The sequence below is a fragment of the Candoia aspera genome, chromosome 3 (assembly GCF_035149785.1).
Source record: "Candoia aspera isolate rCanAsp1 chromosome 3, rCanAsp1.hap2, whole genome shotgun sequence".
NCBI classification, from domain to species: Eukaryota; Metazoa; Chordata; class Lepidosauria; order Squamata; family Boidae; genus Candoia; species Candoia aspera.
The window spans coordinates 137,748,189-137,770,507 of record NC_086155.1 but is presented as its reverse complement, the minus strand read 5'-3'; the positions used below and the strand labels follow the sequence as shown (position 1 = coordinate 137,770,507).

General features: G+C 42.0%; 1 protein-coding gene across 1 annotated transcript; it reads left to right on the top strand.

Moving 5' to 3' along the window:
• The first annotated feature begins 1,396 nt into the window (after positions 1-1,396).
• RPP40 (ribonuclease P/MRP subunit p40) lies at positions 1,397-20,892 on the top strand. The gene is made up of 8 exons (XM_063298846.1): positions 1,397-1,566; positions 4,478-4,622; positions 14,634-14,702; positions 15,528-15,623; positions 16,166-16,291; positions 17,607-17,805; positions 19,081-19,215; positions 20,638-20,892. The coding sequence occupies exons 1-8, from the start codon at positions 1,441-1,443 to the stop codon at positions 20,831-20,833; spliced, it is 1,092 nt and encodes a 363-aa protein (XP_063154916.1). The 5' UTR covers positions 1,397-1,440; the 3' UTR covers positions 20,834-20,892.
• The last annotated feature ends 1,427 nt before the right edge of the window (positions 20,893-22,319 follow it).

Here is a 22,319-nt window from a genome sequence, read left to right as displayed (position 1 = left end):
AAGTTTGAATAATAAATAGATAAATTCCAGAAGGCAGGTGCTGCAATAGAGTAAGCATAGTTCCTGGGTCCCAATAGATGACATATTCTAATCAAGGGGACTCAGAGTGCACTTGCCATGGCATACAGATCACTGTAATTTGGAACATTAAGAAGAGTAAAGAGCATGGATTAATAAATGAAAGGAAAAACAGAAAAATATAGATGTGTGTTGGTGAGACTAACAATGGAGAAGGATGTAATTGATCTGAATGAAGGTGGTTTGATTTGGTAGTGTGTGTGGCATTGCTGTACAAGGAAGACAAGTGATATTCACAGAGAGGATCAAAACAGGCAAGGTGGTGATCCTGCCATTGGGATCAAAGCCCCACCCTTGGTACATGCATGTGCAGGAAACGAGTGGGCTTTGATCACAGTGCTGCTACTGCCTTGCCTGTTTTCACACACACACACCCTCCACCCTGCATAAAGGAGAACAATATAGAGAGAAAACAGTTAATATTCTTAATAGGTTATTTTTTGGTTCAAGCAGAAAATAAACTATTCACAATATTACGTGTGTTTTTAGTTAGAAATCCAGCAACTGCAGGTGTGGCGGCTTTTGTGCAGGGTGCACTTGAAGAACCAGATTGCGTATCCAGGGCATATGCTTACAATCCATCTTCGTATTACTAGCTTGCATCGATCATATGATGAAGCTACCTCACATGGATTAATTCTAAAGGATCTTCTTTTACTCAATGTGGCTGTTTGCATATGCGAATTGGTATTTTGTTCAAACTTTACATAAAATGATAAGCAAAAAAGGGATTATATACCCCCCCTTATTAAAATCTCAGTACTAAAATTGATGATACCAGCTCACAAATATCACCCATTGGGCCGTTTTTTGTTTTTTACCCAGATGTTATGCACAGCATTTCTCTGCTTCCCCTTTCTCTGGACAGACTTGAGACCAAACTTTTACTTTTGGTTACGATTTTACCATGACTCACTGAGTCAGGTCTAGATGCAGCCACTTTTGTTCAATCTCTTACAACTTTTTCTTTAATTTGTTCTAAGGCAGTGTTTCTCAACCTCAGCAGCTTTAAGATGGGTGAACTTCAACTCCCAGAATTCCCCAGCCAGCATACTGGCTGGGGAATTCCGGGAATTGAAGTCCACCCATCTTAAACTTGCTGAGGTTGAGATGCACTGCTCTAAGGTTTTCAAAATACCCTGTGCCGAAACGCAACTTCCTTTCCGCGCCGCCCCTTCTGCTCTTGACACCTAAGTAAGGGCGCGGACGCTTCAGTCGTACGTACTGCACATGCGTGAGCTACACCCCTGTCACGCCCCTGAGCGGGCTCGCTCGCTCTTTTCCCCGCCTCCTTACGAATGCGTGACGTAGAGATTCCACCTCTGCTTTATCCAGTCCCGCTTCCGCAGCTGGCGGGAAGTAATGTTCGCGCCTCTGCGATGGATCCGCGAATCTCCTCGCCACTTGCTGGTGTGCGAGAGAAGCCACGTGCAGCACGCGCGATCTCGCCATGTGGCGCACGTGCAGGAGCACGCTTTCAATTGCGGGGTGAGTGCGAGGGGGCGTTTGGCTCCGGGGCCGTTCAGGAGGGAGGAGAAGCTGGTTTTCCGAAGGGGCAAAGCGACTTGTCTTGGATGAATGGCCATCTCCGCTGCGGGTTCAGTGGGAGGAAAGATTGCATGTTTCTCGGGTTTCTTTGAGAAGAGGCATCCATGTTAGCCGGGTGTCACAAAGCTACGAAGACTTTCGGGGCAATTGAAAGATTTAGCAAGTGTGTTGTGACCCAGATTGGAGAAAGTTGTGCTTTGGTCATGAAACATGCCATAGTACAAGTTAATGCATTTATTTATCAATTTGCATGCAGTTAACTCAGTTAACTGTAGGCGGCTTACATACTGGGATTAAAACAATATGAAATGATGAAGAGACAAGCAGCAAAAAACAGAACGTAACACTTACTGAGCGTTCGGGGGATAGTAACTGCAACAGTTGTAATAAGCAAAATAGACTACCAAGAGGCAAGTCGTAGGCTTTGAGGCGCCAGGAGAGTTTTTGTCTTAATGTCAGTGGAGTCCTCGTGCTTGTTGGTGTGAACAGTCTTTTTAATTGCCATCTGCCTTTTTTTTTTTTTTGCATTTCATGCAGATTTTGACTCCATTTTTTTCTTTGATGTCAGTTGCTCTGGTTTACGTTCCTTTAGCTTATTCTCAGTAAAGGGAAGGAAGAATTGCAGCAAAAATCTCTTTGGTTTTAAAAGCCTGCAAGAACTCTTTTTAATGATTTTGCTTCATTATCTATCCACCCAGCATAGATCGTGTTTCTGTATCTCCTGACTTACATAATGCCTTATTTATTTGTTTGTTCCACAATGCATCTAAATGTGTTTTCAATAAAAAACAACATTCTTAATAAAAATACATTAAAATAACGTAAAACACTGTTCAGTGAAAATAAAACATATTCATTAAAAAATGGTGGTAGGCAACACTGACACCTTCCAACATTTATACCAGGAAGACCCAGATGAAGAGGTCTTCATACTCTCTGGACATAATAAAAGAGAAGAAAACATAAAACATTACAGCCTGTAGTGGCAACATTATTCAGTAATGCTAGCAACTGGAGCAAGTATTATCTTACATTTTAACTGCCCCTTTTTTAATTTTAAGATGCTACTTGTTGCAGCTATGTTTTTGATGTGAGGTGCTCTGTGTACTGAAAATACATGTCTGCTTATGTGTCCTGATTTATCTATGTACTTAAATTAATGGGACTATTGTATTATAACTAGGTTGACTAGTTGTATCTTAATATGCCACATCCAAGTGTGTTATAACATTGAGTTTTTCATTATTTGGTTGGCTTATGTGCTTAGTATTCTACTGAGTTTTGAACAAAGAATCAAAACATTGCAGTCTAAGAAGCACCTCGAATGATTTGTGAGACAGTGGAGGAAAAAAGGACAATTGTGAATAAATTAAAACTAGCTACCAGTGGGTTTGTGTAGACCGTCACTTGTGGAGTCATTACATTTCAATTACATAAAAAACAATAGATTTATTTTTATTTTACTTGCAGTAAAGAAGTACAGTAACAATAGTCTGATTAAGCCATCTGCTACGTTTGGTGTTGTGGCTTTTGTCTCATATGTTTAAAATCTATTCGGGTCACTTTCATTTCTTGAAAGTTTACAGGATCTGATTGTGTTACCTTATATTTCCCCCTTTTGCATAATTGCCAGAGAGTGATATCATTGTAAAAACTCTTGAGTCCTTTCTTTCTGGTATAAATGGGCAAGGGGATGTGTTTCGCTTGTCAAAATCTCATAGTAATTGATTGGGTTCCACACACTATAGGGTACTTCAGTGTGGTATTCTAGTATTATGTGTATGTAAACTGGATGTTAATAACTTGCCTATAGAAGGTTCTCTATCATGGGTAGCAATTTTTTGTGAATGGCTTCTGTTAATAAGGTATACATCATGAAATCTATATTTTTCAAATAATTCCTTTTTAACTTCACTGTTCCAAATACATGGACCTAGTTTCATTATAACAGTTTGTGCATCTGATGAAGTTAATTAAAAGCTTGTGCCATAATAAGGTATTTAGAGTGCTGAACACTTCATTTTGGAAGCAAGAGACTAATATGGCTATTCTGGAAGTCAGGAAAACCAAGAGTAGTGGAGCTACAGTATAGAAGTGAATTCATTTGGCCTCTTTCAAATGGCTAAAAAATGAACGTAATCATAGAAATTGTCCTAATTACCTCCCTTCTGAGAAGAATATCAACTTTCTAGTTGGCCCTGAGAAGGAGCCGGTTCCAAGGAGTGTTTGTTGAAAAAATTCTTCACGTGCCAGGAGTCCAGGGGCTGCAAAAATGAAATTCCAACCAGAAGATTAAGGCAGCTGGATAATTTAGACACTGTAGGAGAGCTGTGTTAGTCTATGGTAGCCAGAAATCAGAAGTAGTCTGATAATACGTTTTCTGATTAACAGATTTTATTAAAAGGTATAAACTTTTGTGAGCTGTAGTTCATTTTATCAGAGGCATGGAGTAGTTAAATTGATGTAGGATTTTCAAAGGAGGAATAGTGGGAGGGGAAGGTGGTTATACATTTAATGTTTTGTGAACTGCTTTGAGATTACTTGATCAACAAGCGGTGCATAAACATTTAAAGCAATAGTATGGGTACCATGATAATGATGTTCGACATCTACCATAGACAGAAAAAGGCAATGAAGTATGGTGGGTCATAGAATTGGACCTGGATTCAAGAAATGGTTTATTATACAGTAGATTAAAGCACTGACTTGCTGTTTGGTATTGCTATTTTGTGCAAGTAATAAGATTGTTTCATTTTAATGTATTGCAAGGAACTACGTAAAAGTGTGTGTTTCAGTCCATTTTATCAATGAATAAAAGATCTAATTTGTGTCCCAAATATTCTCTTGATAGGTGTCCTTTTTGATACCTGATTGTGGAATAGTTCCACAAGCCCTAAAAAATGCAGTTGCTGATATTGGGGAATATTATCTTGTAAAGAATTTATTTCTTCATGAGTTAGTGACCCAAGAATTCATTAACACATTTGTCAAGAAAGGTAAGTGAGAATTAACTTAAATAACTATGAAAAAAGCTTTGTTCTGTCAGAGATTGTAATTATTTTTTTTAATCTGTTTTCTTTAAACATCTAGCTTTTGAAGAGTCTTGGAAGAAAATTCTAGCAAACTATTAATGTAACCAGTCCATCATATTCTGCTTTACATTCTAGCAGTTAATGCTGTTTCCTTGTCATCTTTTTATTTTATTTATTTTACATAAGCAATTTAGTACAGATCTAGGTGGTTTACGTCCAGCACAATAAAATACAAAATAAAAACAGTCATAGTAATCTAGAAAGTCATCTCAACCCCAGACAACCAGCTCTTACTCAGCAGGTGCTTTCAGTCAAGCGACACCAAAGGCTCTTTGAAAGAGCACTGTCTTAACCCTCTTCTGGAATAACAGTAGGGGAGGGGCCATCCTGGCTTAAGGGAGGCAGGCTATTCCAGAGCAAGAAACCCTTCTTCGAGGTCTCCAACCTTCATAGCCTTAGGTGGGGGGATCTGCAGCATGCCCTGTTGACTAGGACGTGTTGAATATGTAGATTCTACCTGGAACAGGTGGTCTTGAAGGTGGCAAGGAGGGTACAGGCTTTATAGGTAATAACCATTGCCTTGAATTGGATGCAGAAGCCTACTGGCCACCAATGCAGTTCCCACGATAATGGTGCTACTTCGCTGTATTGGTTCTTTCTGGTCAGCACGTGTGCCGCTGCATTTTGTGTTGGATGCAGCTTCTGAATTGCTTTCAGAGGCAAGTCTTGTAGAGTGAACTGCAATAATCCAAGTGAGAGAAGATAACAGCATGACTTATGTATGTATGCCTGCTGATCCAGAAAACACTGAAACTGGCACATCAGCTGAAGCTGAGCAAAGGTTCTCCTGGCTGCAGCTTGTACCTACTGGTCTAACGGGAGCTGCAGTTCCAGGAGGATTCCCAGGTGTGTGTACCTGCTCCTTCAGAGATAAGACATTCCATCCTGAGCTAAAGATGGAGGTATCCTGGAACCCATAGGCTTCTGCACAAAGAGCATCTCCATTTTGTTAGGATTCATCCCAGGTCTGCTATGTCCCATCCAGTCCCTCACAATTTCTTGGCATTGGGTTGAGATTTTCACAGCATCTCCTGTTTGGACCAGGTTGGAAATACAAAGCTGGGTATCATCAACGTAGTGATAATGCCTCATTGTTGTCCTGTCTCAGGCCACACCCCCACACAAGGGTGGTTGCAAACTTTACTGTGAAGCAAATGAACAAGCAGCAAAGGAAATGTGAGTGCGCACACACTAGAGAAACCCCTAAAGTCCAGCAAAGCTTGCCTTGAGAGAGTTCCAAATCCAAAACAGCAGGCACAGGAGTGGCCAAGTGAAGTCCAAGGGTCCAAATGTTGTAGAGGGTCATCAGCCGATCCAGGACCAGAGTCAAAGTCTGAGGTTTCGAACTGAGAGTCAAGGTACACCGAGTCTGGGTAAATGAACAGTTGTTGCCAATGGAGAGGCTTGAGTTTGCTGCTTTTCTTAAATAGAAGCAATCCCGGTGTTGCTTATTTGGAAGGGTGAGGTTCCTTTCTTGCGAGGAGCCTTGTGGAGCGCCTTTGCTCTGCTCTCTTCTCCTCACGGTGAGCTCTTGCACTGGGAGGGGGTGGCAGTTCAGACTCCCCATCTTCAGAGACCGGCGGCAGCTCCATCTCCTGGTTACCAGGCCATGCAGCCTCCTCAGACAGCAGTTCGTCTGGCAACTCTGGAACTGGCTGCTCATTGTCCGTTTCATCAGAGTCCGAACTGGCCATGACAGTCCTGAACCAACAGATGTTCCATTTCTATTTTACTGAGAATGTGGGAAAGGGACAAGGCCCTGAGGCATTCTACACTGGATGCCCAAGATTTTGACTTCTCCTGTCCCACCAACATTGATTAAGATTACCCAATCAGGAAAGAGCAGAACCATTGCAATAGTGCCTCTAATCCCCAACCTTTACAGGCGGCCAAAAGGATTACATGGTTGGTGGTACTGAGTGCTGCTGAAAAGGAGGCACAGACTGCTTCTAAGTTCTAATGAAGGTCATCCACAAGAGTCACCAGTGTGATTTCTGTTCAGTGCCCAGGCCTGAACCCAGACTGGAAAGGATCCAGGTAATTCACTTCATTCAGGGCTTTAATTGCTGCCCCATCACCAACTCAACAACCTTCCCCAGAAAGGGGAGATTGGAGACAGGACAATATTTGTCCAAAATAACTGGGTCTATAGTGGTTCTGTGTTGTATTTTCAGTATGGTGTTATGGTGTTAATGGACTCTTGAGCATGTGCTGCATTACTGCCTCTTTCAGAGCCAATGGCATAACTATATCCCTCAAAGAGACATTGATCACCACTCAACTAGTCTCCCTGGCAAGTTGAATCAGCCAGAAGGGGCAAGGATCCAGGCTACATATGGCAGAACTCATCTCCCAGAGAAAACTATCCACCTACTCAGAGTTATGGGTTCAAACAATTCTGAGATGATTTCAGAAAATATCGCCCGATCATTTCAACAGGTTCCACCCAGCCGAGTATAAAAAGCACCTAGTATAAATGTCAAAGTGGCCTGAAAGAAGCTCTTTTGGCCCACTGCTCTCTAAAAGCAAGTGGGTAGCTCTAAACAAGGCTACTGGACAACAGTTGGAAGATGTGAGAAGTATTGACACTTCCCTGTTACCACCACACTGCAGGACTGCACATGAGCCTCCGCCCTTGCTTGGCTGTATTCTGTTTTTGCCTTGTGCTACCAGGCATCTCTTCTGATTCATCTTGTGGAGCTTCTTGGTAAAGCAATGAGCCTATCCACATTGCTCTAGAAGAAGCAGCTGTTCAGGGGCAGTCCTGCTGAGTGCCTGTGCTATCCCTCAATTACAGGGATTGACAAGGCATCACAGTGAAATTCTGACCCAGTTGTTGGGGAATTCCTCAAGCACATGCTGAAACCCACCTGAGTCCTTTCCTCCTGTGGACATCACTTATCCTAGTTAACCTCATGGTGACCAGAAAGTACTCTCCATAACAGTGGACAAATAGAAATGTTCCCCATCCTCAGATCACATTCCACCTGTTCCAAAGAAAAGTCTAAGTCATGCACAGTGTCCCGTCTGTGAATCAGAACTGTGATTATTAGGAATAAGCCAGTGGATGTCATGATGGCCATAAAATCCTGAACTCGCCCCACCCCTAGCCATAGAAGTTGAAATCCCTTGGCACCAAAAGCCAGAGAGAATCGACAAACAGAGTAGCCATGAAGTCAGATAACTCAGGCAGGGATGCTGCTGGGCAGCAGTGAGGATAATCTATCAATGGCAGTGCAGCATATCCTGGCACTCAATGTCTCATCTGGGGCCTCTCACATAGCACCAAGTTCTCTGGAGGACGATTGCCATCCTGCAGTCAAGGTTGGAGTCAAGATCGGTGAAGTACCTAGCCAGGCAAATCTCAGAGAGAGGAACCCCTTCATTCTCACACAGCAGGTCTGCCCTTCCCATATCAAACAGAGCATGGCTTTATTATAGATGGATTTGGCATAAAGCAGCAGCAACCTGAGGCCAGGGTCTCCAGTAATCCAGCGCCTATAACCCCAAACAAGCCAGGGGGGTCAGAAGAGGGCATCAGCACTGTATTTTCCACCTTTCACCATAATGACATACTTGCCACCTTCTGTCTTACTTCCCTCTATCCACTTTGGCCTTAACTCCCTGCCTAAATATCCCCTACCAGACACCCCAGCTCCTCCTCGAACAAGCACCACAATGCATCACTCCCTGGCACCTTTTCTCTCCCCATCCCAGGTCCCTCCTCCAAGTCATCCTGCTGTCTAGACCTTGGCTACTTCCACCAAGTGAACCATGAACCTCGCCCACCCACCCCTGCCACTTCTCTCTTCTCTCAGTGATCTCTCTTCACTATCCTCCCCAGGGGTCTTTATTCAGGGGGAACAGAGACCTTTCCACATTGCAGTACCTTCCCAGAGCTATCATCCTGCTGAGCTCCCAGCAACCCTGCTCCTAGATTCTCATCATTCAGTAATAAATGATTATGATCTCAGACAAATGTTATGGATGTCACAAATCTCAGATATGGTATAATCCTTAGTTGAGAACATGTTTTATCTTGCCTTTGTTTTAGGATGGGGAATTCTGTAAATTTCCAGCTTCAGATTCCCTGAAAATGAAAATCCACAGTGATGGGCATAACTACATTAAACACCATTTAATAATATGAGGATCTTTTTACCCTGTTTGTCATGTTCACCGTTCCAATGTTACCGTTACATCGTAACGTTTCACATGTCATTTGGCTGATGCGTGTTTCGTCTGGGAGGGGAGGAGGATTCCATCTCGTGGGATTGTTATATGTTAGCAACTGGATTGGAATGTGTTTGGGTTATCTCGTGTGTTCAAGGTTCCTTTCCCAGGACATCAGCAGAAACGGTTACCAGCACCTGGGGGGGGGGGGAGTTTGCAATGGCAGGGCGAGGGGAGGGATTACGTTTGAGCCAAGGGTTTTTAGTTTGTATTTGGCACGCTTTTATTCATTCTCAGCTTTCTCTGTATTTGCATACTATTCTTTAATAAATCAGATATCATTAAGTTCCTGCTTGTGAGTGTGAGTCTATTAGAGTAGGCAATCATTACATAAAGCTGAGAATCCAAAAAAATTTCCGTTAGCCCCTTTCCAGATTTATTTTGTGAGGGAGAAGTGCTAGCGATGAGCAAACCAAATCCCCAAACCACGGAAAGTGAGGAATCAAGCGAGGGGGAACCCGACTCCACAGTGATAAGAACGGAGAGAGTCCCTCCTCGAGAGCTTTCAGAAGTTCGAGAGGGGTCGAGCTCCAGCCTAGGAGAAGAGGAGGTTGGAGGTAAAAGAGCCCCTGAACCGACTGGTGAGTCGCCAGGTGAGCTGATCACCTGGGATGAAACACAGGGATCCCTACCAGGGACGTCCAAAACGTCTTGGAAGCAGTGATACTCGATGTCCCCAACCGTGGTGAGGCAGGAGGGAAAGGAGGATTCCCAAACCCCTGATTGTATAAAACGGGTGGAGGCCAAATTGGAGTCACTAGAATTTATGTTTCGGAAAATGTCCATGGACTGGAGTCCCTGGGAGAGGAGGAGAGAGGAGTCTAGTACTAGGCATTCGACTCCTTCTTTGCCCCCACCTTCCCCGGAGGAAAGAAGTAGGACCCGGCACAGAGAGGAAGCAAGAGCGCCGAGGGTGAGAATTTCAAGGTCCCCTCCTCGAGAGCGGAGATCCCTGGGAGCTAAAAGGAAGCCCGACCGCCCAGCTGTGGCGAAGGGACTGCCCGGAGTGGGGGTTAAGGACTTTACCGTTAAATTTGATGGAGATCCAACTAAGCTATAGTTCTTCCTTACCAATGCAAGGAGTTATATGGATGAATGGGAACCGTATTTTCGTTCAGAAAGAGCCAAGATTAATGCCATTGCCACTAAGCTCAAGGGACGGGCTGCCAATTGGTATGTGCAGTTATGTCAGTCGGATGCCCCTGAGCTGGAGGAGTTCGAAGAATTCCTGTGGGCGTTGAAACTACACTTTGAGGACCCGTTAGCTAAAGAAAGAGCAAAACGGGTGCTGAGGGAGCTGTGTCAGGGGCCACGATTGGTGGCAGACTATGCTCTGGAATTTAAGGCTCTGGCTGGGAAGGTTGAGGATTGGTCCCAATCCACATTAATAGAACTTTTTAAGGACGGTCTGAATACGGAGGTCCTGAGGTGGTCGCTCGGCAGGGACGACCCAGATACCCTGTATGAATGGATACAGCTGGCAGGGAAGGCTGAGCATGCCCATGAGACCTTTGCTCACAGGAAGGTGATGAGATATACTGGGCTCAGCAAGGGTTCCTGCACTGCTGCGCCCACTGGAAAGTCCAGTCAACGTGCCTGGGAGGAGGAGAGGGAGCGCCGCTATGCGAAAGAGCAATGCCTCCGATGTGGGAAGGAAGGTCACCGAGCGGCGGCGTGCCTGAAGGGAAAGACCGGTGATCGTCCGGAGAAGCCGTCGGGGAAATCTCCCTCTCTACCCAGGAAAATGAAGGCAGCCATGGCTGAAACTGAAGTGGAGGAGATTCCTTATTTCGGGGGCGAGGGGGAGCCCGATCTACTCCAGCCGGTGGGAAACGCCAGCCACCTGCTCTAAAGAGCGCCTGTGGGCAGGTGGTGGAGGATGGGTGCAAACACATCTCGATGAGTGCCAACTATCCCACACTGACCGTTGAAGTTAGGCTCCCGCACTAGAACTGTTGAAGTTTGGGCATTGGTCGATTCAGGGTGTTCGCATTGCTTGATGCACCCTGACGTGGTGGCTGCTTTGGAGTTACCCAGCTTTCCACTGCAACATCCCATGATTTTCACCCAGCTGGATGGTTCCACGGCGGGGGGGAAGCCAGTCACCCATTTCACGGGCATGGTGGCGTTGCAAATGGGCAGCCACCGTGAGGGGCTGCCGTTTGTGGTGGCACCTGTGGGGCATCCCTTAGTCATTCTGGGGATTCCTTGGTTGGTCCAACAAAACCCATATATAAATTGGGTGCACAGGACTTTTGGGGATGGTTTCTATCAAGCCCCTGGGGAGGACGACGCTCCGGAGGCTGCAGTGGGGAGGGTGGCAGCAGCAACCCTGCATTTCACTGTCACCCCACTGGAGGGCTTGCCGGAGCAATACCAAGGCTTTGCGGATGTGTTTGGTGAGAAAGAAGCGGACCAACTTCCACCCCATCGAAAAACTGACTGTGCGATAGAGTTGGTCCCCGACGCGCAACTGCCCAAACCAAAAATCTATGCCATGACGCAAAAGGAGCTGGCGGCGTTGAGGGAGTTTGTGGACAAAAACTTGGCCAGGGGTTTTATTGAACCAGCAAATTCGCCAGTGGGCGCCCCCATCTTGTTTCGAGCGAAGAAGGATGGGACATTGAGACTTTGTACAGATTACCGCGGATTAAATGCGGTCTCGATATTAAACACATGTTCTCTGCCATTAATAGACATGTTAGCACATCTGGCTAAGGGGAAAATCTTCTCTAAGCTGGATTTGCGGGAAGCCTATTTCTGTGTCCGCATACGGGAGGGGGATGAATGGAAGACTGCTTTCAATTGTCCCCTGGGTTCTTTTCAGTACAAAGTTTTGCCTTTTGGGTTGGCGGGGGCACCAGAGGTGTTCATGCAATTGATCAATGAAGTGTTACATGAACATTTGTTCAAGGGTGTACTGGTCTATTTGGATGATGTTTTGATTTATACTGAAACGGAGGAGGAACATGAGCGCTTGGTGAAACAGGTGCTTAGCAAACTGAGAAAGGCTGAGCTTTATGCTAAACTTTCTAAGTGTGAATTTCATCAGACTCAGCTTGACTACCTGGGGTACAGGATCTCTGACAAGGGCATTGAAATGGATCCTGCGAAGATTCAAGCTATTTTGGGGTGGGAGCGCCCGCGTACCCGCAGGCAGCTCCAAAGTTTTCTTGGATTTTCCAACTATTACCGCCAGTTCATCCAGGGGGTTGCAGAAATTGCATTGCCTCTCACTGATTTGTTACGTACGAAGGGGTTGGGGGACACACGCAAGGTGAAGAACCCGGGGGCATTGCTCAATTGGACACCTGAATGCCAGTTGGCTTTCGACAAACTTAAAAGCCTGTTCACTGCTGAACCCATTCTTCAACACCCTGATCCCACTAAACCCTTTGTGGTTCAAGTGGATGCTTCCAATTTCTCAATTCCGATTGCTCTTGCTGCAAGCGGATGCTGATGACCGCCTGAAGCCCTGTGTGTATCTGTCCCAGAAATTTTCCGAGATGGAAAGGCGATGGCATGTTTGGGAGAAAGAAGCTTTTGCAGTCAAGGCTGCTTTGGAGGCATGGCTCCACCTCTTAGAGGGGGCTAAATGTCCTTTTGAAGTTTGGACTGACCATAAAAATAATGATGATAAAGTGGCTGGTCATTTTGGGTTTGTCAAAACCTTGCATCTGGTACGCCGCCAATTTTGGTGGCCCACATTGAGACGTGATGTAAAAAGTTATGTTGCTTCTTGTCCTCTCTGTGCTATGTCAAAACGGAAGGGGGGCAAACCGCAAGGGCTGCTGCAGCCAGTGGCCAGCCCCTCCCGTCCTTGGGAGGAGGTTTCCATGGATTTCATTGTGGATTTGCCTCCTAGTCAGAGAAAGACTGTGATTTGGGTGGTAAAGGACTACTTTTCTAAGCAAGCCCATTTCATTCCATGTGCTTCCATTCCGTCTGCGCAGCAATTGACCCGCCTTTTTCTAATCCACATCTACCGGATTCACGGGAGCCCCTCCCGCTTGATCATGGACCGCGGAACACAGTTCACTTCCCAGGTTTGGAGGGCATTTTTGAAGCTGGTGGGCACCAAGCAGGTGTTGTCCACTGCGTCGCATCCGGAGACTGACGGATCTACGGAGGCTCTTAATTCGACCCTGGCGCAATTTTTGTGGGCATTTGTCAACTATCAGCAGGACAATTGGGTTGATCTGCTACCTTTTGCTGAGGTGGCTTATAACAACGCCGTCCATCAGAGCACGGGGCACACCCCTTTCCGTACTGTGTTTGGCCGGGACTTTGTTCCCATTCCTGACTTGCCTCAACCCTCCACACAGCCCTGCTCCGCTTCTGTTTGGGCTGCTCACCTGGCTGATTCGTGGCCAGTGATTCAACAGGCATTGGCTGATGCCCAATCTGCCTATAAACTGCACGCCGATAAGCGACGAGCCCTTCAACCTGCTTTTAAAGTTGGTGATAAGGTCTACCTTTCCACCAAGTTCATTAAATCCCCTCAGCCCTCGAAGAAGTTGGTTCCTAAGTTTGTTGGTCCTTTTCCCATTGTGGGAGTTGTGAACCCTGTCACATTTAAACTGGATTTGCCACACAATCTGAAACGTTTACATCCTGTTTTTCATTGCAGCTTACTCAAGCCTGTCAACCACTCAGATCACTGGTATCCACAACCCCCACCTCCTGCTCCGATCATGATTGACGGACAGCAACATTTTGAGGTGAAGGAGGTCCTTGATTCTTGCAGACTTCATGGCACCCTGCAGTACCTCATTCGGTGGAAACACTTTCCCCACCCTGAGTGGGTGTCTGCCCGTGATGTTCAATCTTCTGTTTTAGTTAGACGCTTTCATCTAGCTTATCCTCTCAAACCTGCTCCTTAATGTTTTTTGGGGGGGCGGTATGTCATGTTCACCGTTCCAATGTTGCCGGTACATCGTAACGTTTCACATGTCATTTGGCTGATGCGTGTTTTGTCTGGGAGGGGAGGAGGATTCCATCTCGTGGGATTGTTATATGTTTTCAGCTGGATTGGAATGTGTTTGGGTTATCTCGTGTGTTCAAGGTTCCTTTCCCAGGACATCAGCAGAAACGGTTACCAGCACCTGGGGGGGGGAGAGTTTGCAACGGCGGGGCGAGGGGAGGGATTACGTTTGAGCCGAGGGTTTTTAGTTTGTATTTGGCGCGCTTTTACTCATTCTCAGCTTTCTCTGTATTTGCATACTATTCTTTAATAAATCAGATATCATTAAGTTCCTGCTTGTGAGTCTGAGTCTATTAGAGTAGGCAATCATTACACTGTTCAGTATTTGCACCATTCCTTCACCTGCAGGTTAAGTAGCTAACTTGCTACATGGTATGAAAATCTTAGGTCTCATTTGTTCATTGTCTTTTAGAAGCAATAGCCTTTTGTGACATTACTAGAAGTAGCAATTGCACCCCTATATTGCTTCTCAGGAATGAATCTAGAGGGAGCCATATACCCCGGCCCAGCTCTTGTTGCCGTAGTGTTGGGAGGGAAGGTGTAATAGTAACTGATAAAACTGTTGTAATAATAGTTGTCCTGGGAACCCTTTTTGTTAGAGAAAAACAAGCTTCTTCCTCTTAATAGTGGTTCTGTGTTGTATTTCCAGGATGATGTTATATTTTCTTAAAAGCATCCAAACTTTGTGTGTATTTTAGGTTCATGCTATGCTCTTACATATAATACAAGAATTGACCAAGACAATACTGCTGCTTTGCTTCCATCAGGTATGAAATCCGATTCAAGACACAAGAGATGTTTAATAGTTCCAGAATGTTAGTTATTGAATTCAGTGGGATTAACCAATAATTGCTAAAAATGAGGGAAGGTCACAGTGTACATATGAGCGCAATTTATGCAATCATTTGGCCAGTTATTGTGTTTGGATAACTCCAAATTAAGCATGTAGTGTACACCTCCCCTAGACTTCTTCAAGCATAGTCTGGAGTTACACTTTTAACCTCTTCTTTTGAAGTGGAGAGATTGCAAAAACCAATTCTCCCAAGTATGTACCCTAAGTCCATTTCATATCATTTGCACACCTCCTGCATGCAAAGAAATTTTCCAGGGATGTGAATGACCCACCCCAAGAATGCATGTGTTCAGCTCCCGTTTGGTTACATTGTTCTTTTATCATCCAGAAAAGACCTGTGTAAGGAATTTCTGAGCTGGCTTCCCTAACTTTTAAAAACTCGGGCAGAGGAAGAAAGCTTATACCTTTTCAGGAATTAAACAATTTATATTGTTCAGGGCAATTAGTAAATTGTTCAGCTATCTGAATTCTCTTGAAAAACTGGAGTTTAACACCAGTGGAGTTAAATGCAAATACAAAGAGGCAAAGGTTTCAAAACGAGATCATGAATTTGGTCTAGAAGACTTTTATGAGGATAAATTGACACAGTTGAAGTTGGTACTCACTTCAACCCACTTCAGCATGGTGTGTTTTAAGGAGTTAGATTTCACTGCTAATTTCTGGTGTTAAACAGCTACATATGAAATAGATTCGAACTTGATCTTAACTATATGGGTTTTTAAAATTGTGCTTGTTATAGGCAAATTGATTTTATCAGTAGACAAGGACACTTATGAAGAGCTTGGACTGCAAGGCCATCCTTCTTTGTATTCTGGTAAAAAGCCAATGAGATACAGTAAGTATCCATAGTTGCTATTATCCAGTTCATAGATAATACCCCATATCTTTCTGGTGCCTTAATTCTTTTATGAACATTTTGAAAAAAAAAAATCCCATGCTGAGACTTTGGGAATTGGAATTTGGTTGGGTTCAGCTTGAAAAAAATATATCAGCCTCCTATACAAGAAGGTAGTTGCCCTGATTCATTAATGGAGAATCATTCACAGAAACTGTTTAGTGTGCCTGTAGTTGATGCTGTTGGATTGGCTGGAAGTGGGGGGTTTTATTGGGGGGGGTGCAGTCAAGGTATATATTTCCATCTGGGGGCTGTAGATATTCAGGTCAAACTGATTTTGTTTTTAAATATTTATTTTGTTTTATGATGTATACATATTGTAACGTCTTGTACATAGACATTGTTTTTTTCATAGCATTTAACAGGGTTCATTTTTGTGCTTAAAAGAGGGAGGGAAAGGAAAGGAAAGTGTTTTAATTATCCAGATAACGTATGACCTATTAATGCTTACATCAACATTTGTTCTTTTTGTTCCATTTTAGTTGTTACTGTTGACTTGATGGATACAGCTTTCAGTCCAGAAAATAAAAAATATAACAGAGTGATTTGGGCCCTGAAGGAAAAAAAGCCACTTGAGTTTGATTTCTTGCTGGCTTGGCAACCCACAGGTAATAGGATTACAAAGGGCATGAAATTAATTATTCTTGCTTTTGATATTTTTGTATGTGGTATCTATATTAAAAACAAAATATAATATGAGAAGCAGGTAGTCTAGCAAGACTCCCTTTCTATCTGGGAGGGTTCTTTTGAATTAAGCTCAACTCTGGGTGCCTTAATGGACTCATGCAGATAATTTTTTTTGGGGGGGGGGGAGAACACAGTGCCATTGCACCATTGGGTTTGTTCAACTTGTTGCTTTAGCCTATTTCCCTGGGATTTTCCTAGTGATCTCACAGTCTATCCTGCTTAGCTTTTTGAGATTACCCAAGATCAGCTAATTGCTGAATTATGTCAAATAAAAAGGAATGATGCTTATAATTTTAAAGTTTAGTAGCTTTAAATATGGGATTAAATGCTAGATAGTGGTACAGTAAAACCATGATTTAAGGGACCAATTAGTAGGTCAGGGTGTTTGTTATTCTCAAATGTCTATTAAATCCAAAGTATGTGATTTGCAGTAATTGACATCATTTATATAATTATCTCATTTTGCACAATGAAGTAAATTGATACAAGTGTGTAACTAACTCCTTCAGATACAACTACTTGTCTGTAATTTGGGGAGAAGGTCTGGATTGTTGCATCTGAAATTAATAAATGAAGTTTTAATGTGCATAATAGCAGCCAAGAATATTGATTGACTGAATCCAGGTGATGATTAGTAGCAGATTTAGTTTAAAAATGAACATGAATATTTTAATTGATCCTTACATCAGTTGTTGCTCTTTGCAAGTCATGCTTTTGTTTTGATACTATGACAAGGCATGCAGGAAGTGTGGATGGGATGAGGTGTGCATTTGAATTATATACTTTTCTACTTCCTAATTTGCAAGAGTGTATTTAACTGTTTCCCTGCATTTTCCCAATGGAGTCTTTTAATTTTCTTTCCCAGTAGTGAGCCTTCCTTGTGATTCCTATTTAAAGCAAAGCTTAAGCTTCATTTTCTAGTTAAACCTGCAATAATTATGTTGGTTACTTAAATTCTGGCAAAGTGGCTTAGTGAGACCATTCTCTGAGAACTGAATCTTTGGTTTTTCAAAGGAAAGTGGAACTTAGCAAGCTGGGAGGAAAAAGTTTGAGGTCATAAGCTTTGGGCATGGCATAGATGTAGTTGCAAACAGACTTCATTTTAATGTAGTTTTTCAGCAGATTAGATCCCTTTTCACATGCCATCACAGGAACTGGAATAGTTTAAATCAGAATGCTTCTTTCTGTGGCAGTGTTTACCTGTCTTTCAATGTGGGATGATGTTTGTTTTTTAAGGATCAGAAGAATCAAGTCTGATGTCATACTTTTCCAAAAAGGAAACAAAGACTTATCAGCCAAAAGTAACTTTTAGCACATTAAGAAATGTGCTGTGTCCGATTCTGGAGAGTGATAAATTGCACGGTGAGCCAGATGCAGCATGCAGTGCACAAGAATTATTTGAGTGGCTTGGGGCCATTTTTACTCATGTTGGCTTGTAAGTATGTTTTCATTTATTTAGTTAGCAAATCAAGAAACAAGCGATGGAACCTTCATCATTCATCATAAAATAAACCTTTGCTAAATTCTAAATTTGTGAAAAACTGGGATTTTTAAAAACATGTTATCTTTAGAGAAGGCTTAGTGACATTTGGGAGAGGTACATTACGTAGGGATGCATTTTTGTCATGGCACTTGGCCCTCCTCCTGGAGGCCATGCATCAATTCTATCTGTTTTACAGCTCCTGGTTGAAGTCCTGACTTTTTATTCTCCTGTTACAGTGCTTTTTTGTCCCTTAAGTGCCTGTGTGATAGTATATATTTTAAATTTTATTTGGTTATTTTATGGATTGTAACTTGCCACAAGAACCTCTGGATAGTAAGCAGGTTATAAATGTTTATGGATGAATGAATGCCGGTGGACTCTCATCAGCAAGAAGTTTTACTTATGTATTCACCTATACTATTGATGCATGCATGCAATTTGTAGCTCATCCCCTTGCACATATTCTGGATGGCCGATGTAAGTTTCATGCCAAAAAAAGTTGTGTAAGTTTCATGAGATAAGTTTCATGCAACAAAGGGGACTTTCTTTAGGAAGGGGGAATGGAACTGCCCTTCAGAACCAAACCCACCTCTTTGAGTAAGCAAAGAGGATAGATTTCTGCAGTCACAAAATACTAAATGTTCCAAACAGGTTTTTTTCCCCCCTTTTCTCAGTTAACTAGAATAGATAGGTTTCTTATCTAACTTTTTACTTTTCTGATGTCCATCAATGCTTGTTCTGGCCCTTCCTCACAAGTATAACACATCACATTTCATTGCAACATTATTGTGGGCATCAGTTGCCTGTGTGTACTTCATTTGTTCCTTTTTTCTTTTTTTAAAAAGCTCACAGCCAAATAAAATGACATTATAACGAATAATATAACTGCAAATAATATTAAGAAAACATACAGAAAAATGTATTAAAAACAGCAGCATAAAATAGCAGGAGCAATCAAAAAGAGGAAGGTAACTCCGAAACAGAAGTACATAAATTCTGTGAAAAAGCACAAGGTAACACCATTGGTTTTGTTTGTTTGTTTATGGAGTGCCTGCCACATCTAGATTATTAGTTAAACTCTTCTATAAAACTCCGAAGTATGAAAAAAGAATTAGCCATGAATGGATGTAAGTGTGTACTATAATTTTTAAGCAGAACATTTATTTACCATATTCAAATGCTGTGTGTGTCCCAGAGCTACTTATCTTATATATCTTCTATTTGCAGAGAAAACACATCCTCTAGTTTTTTATCAACCTGTGTATGTCCTCAGCCGAGCACGCTGATAGAACAAGTTTTGATGTGTACAATAACTGGTTTTATACCATCAGAAAAGATCATTCATTTATTGGAACAAATATGGTAAGCAGTGACTTGAATAGTTAGCATATAGAATTGTGCAAATTAAGGTTGCTGCTTAGACCCACTACAGAATAAATCCCACAGAACATAGCCATATTTTTGCCATACATTATTATGTTTCTCTTGTGCCTGCAGAGAACCCAAGGGAGCATTTTTCCTTTTTTCTATTTAATCTTTTATGCAGTGGTGGTAACCTTTATCTCAATTTACAGCAGCTTCCCAAATGTTATCTAAGAAGGTTTGAGCAGTTCATTTCAATATAAGGGCAATGAGGAAGTTCTTTACCTTGAAGAGCAGCAAATGTGGGCAGGGCCAGGACAGGAACACATTGGATTTCACTCAGATGAATTGAAATTAAATAAAGTAAATCCAGATAATGGGATAATTAAATACAATAGGAAGAAATTTTTGCCATTTGTTACATTAAAAATAACATTTGAGCAACAGCATATAGAAAGACTTGGGGGTTCCGAAGGCTTTGGTGAGTACTGATTGTGTATTCCTGATACAGAAGTATCAGAAATAAGAAAGTTTATTTTCAAGTTTCCTTTTGATGTTCTTCATGTATTTTGAAATTATGTCAGGAATTTTCTTTTGAGCTTCTGAACTAAAAATGAAACTTAATGCTAAGGAGAAGCTCACTTTAATGAATAATAGAGTATACTATAGTTTACTTATTCTTTTAGAACGATATGCTTGTTTTTAATAATTATTTTAACAGGACAAATCCAAATAAAAATTTTGATATATTTTGTTGAGTGTTCGGTAACTCCTGTATTGATCACTAGAAGTTTGTTGTCATGACTTTGGGTTATGAATAAGAAATCTTTTGTTTTTTTTTAATAAATAGCAACTAAATAAATATTCCTTTTTCCCCATTTGTATATTCAAGAAGTGACATTGTCTATCCATGTTCATGGCAAAGAGTGTCTTTACATCAGTGCCCTTAAAGTGTTTGACCCAATTACCCATTTTCTCAGTCTTGAATAATGTCATTCCCATAAAAAACCCGACTCTGCTCTTTGAGACAAGTATCTTGGCAGTGGCAGCCCCAAACTGAATCCTCAACTCGCAAACAAGCAATTAGAATTTGCTCCATTACCCCCAGGATATGCCCCAGTTACCCCCTTGGGGATTATTACCCCCCCCCATTTAAGAACCATTGCTTTACATATTAGTCTGCCCTCTGTGTTAAATAAATCAATCATACTTGGTTACCATAAAAATCTACTAGTCTTAAATAGAAATGACTAATTTTTCTAATTGTATCTCACACCATATTTTTGACTGCAGTCTTAATGTACACATTCATAACATCTTGCAATCGCGGTAAATGGGCAAAGAATTAGGCTTCTTTTTGAAAAGGTGTGATTTTTAATTTCATATACTTTATTCATGACATTATTGCATCTTTTCCAACAGTTGCTATTTTGAAGAACCAAAGCTGGCTCACTGGGTATCTCTGACTGTACACGGTTTTGCTGACAGCCCTGTTTCCTGGAGAGAAAATGAACATGGCTTCCTAAAAGGGGGAGAGAATTTGTACAACTTCATAATCTTTAGGAATCTATGCTACTGGCTTCATATGGCAGTGGGAACATATGACAATTGTCCATAAATAATGACCATGAATACCATTCCAGGTAGTACCTGCAAATAAACATTTTAATGAAAGTATTTACCCTTTAGAGGGGTGTGTGACATTTATTAGCTTCCTGACTTAATAGGTGACTAAAGGGGGAGGGGGGAAATAATGTTGATCTTGAATCATCTGCATGAGTGTAAATAAAAACTATGAGAAGGATTATGCTTTTAATCAGTTTGTTAAGCATGAATTCAGCAGTTTTAAGTACACATTTTTCAAAATGAGAAACAAATTATTCTTGCCAGAACTTACAGCGGGTCTAAATCTCTTAACCCAAAGGTGAAATAAAAATAATGAAGTTTTAGTCTTTTGAAGCAGCATAGAAAATCCTTATTTTACCTTTGTGCCTTTAATTATTAACCAATGTACTTTTTGCAGATTAGTAGCCTTTTCAAATTTGGGGAATGGGTTGACCTTTGTATTAATTTTCAGAGTTTCAGTGGGTATTTGGGGTGGATGGCAGTGCACAGGGATAAGATGGAGGCACATACTTTTGGAAGGACTGTTCCGCCTGCATTCTTTCTTTAAAACTTCCAACACTTGAATCTGTAGATTATCTTGCCACAATGTGCTCATTTGATGGGAACGCTGCCTCAAGTATAAATTCTTTAAGAACTTCCTTAGCTGTATCTCAGACACTGGAAGGAGTGTGCAAAACTTTTAAATTCAGAAGGTTTTGAACTGAAAATGCCTCATCTTGAATTTGAAACAGTTGTTTTGAGTTTGAACTGGATTGTCCTGATTTTCCCACAATTGTTCTGATGTTCTGACCACTTCAGAAGTGTTTTGAGTTTAAAAGTGCTATCTTGAGCTCAAAATGGGATGTTTTGGGTTCAAGCTGTTTCAAATTCAAAGTTTTTCCATGCCACTAAATGCTGAGTATAACAGGCAAGGGGCTAACTGACCATCTCACTATGAAAGTGACTCTGGGCAGCTTACAAATAAAAAAAGTCACAAAAACCATTATAAAAATACCAAAAAATACAAAAGATAAAAGAAAGTAAAATAGTTTACATTAAAACAACTTGGAATGATAACATTGATTAGATATGTATTGCTTATATTAAATATACATAGTTGTAGATCCTAATATGTAACAGCATCTCCTCCAAGCAAGTAAATTCTCACAGTTCTGTTGTTTTTGTTTACTTGAACCAGTCACAATTGAGGGATTTTGTGCAGCAGTTGTCCTTTGCCTCAGTTGCTTCTGGCTTCTAAGATTATCCAGATATTTCAAGGGCAACTTGGTGAAATACTATCTGATCAGACCCCATCTCAAGTCTTTTGGCCCTATGCTTTGCAGCCTGCATTACTTCACAGCATGAGAGTTGGCTTGCCACAGTCACCATTCGAAGAGTGAAAGGGTTTAATCCTCTACACTGGAAGGACATTTGGTATCAAGAAAATATCTTGATATACCTCAATTTCCCTCATAAAATTCCAAGTAAAGCTCCAGTTA

Excerpts from the sequence above, each read along its gene's own strand:
- RPP40 (XM_063298846.1), top strand. The coding sequence starts at position 1,441 with ATGTTCGCGCCTCTGCGATGGATCCGCGAATCTCCTCGCCACTTGCTG. Across the intron at positions 15,624-16,165 it reads TAAAAAGCCAATGAGATACA|TTGTTACTGTTGACTTGATG; the intron begins GTAAGTATCCAT and ends GTTCCATTTTAG. Across the intron at positions 17,806-19,080 it reads ATTTTTACTCATGTTGGCTT|AGAAAACACATCCTCTAGTT; the intron begins GTAAGTATGTTT and ends TTCTATTTGCAG.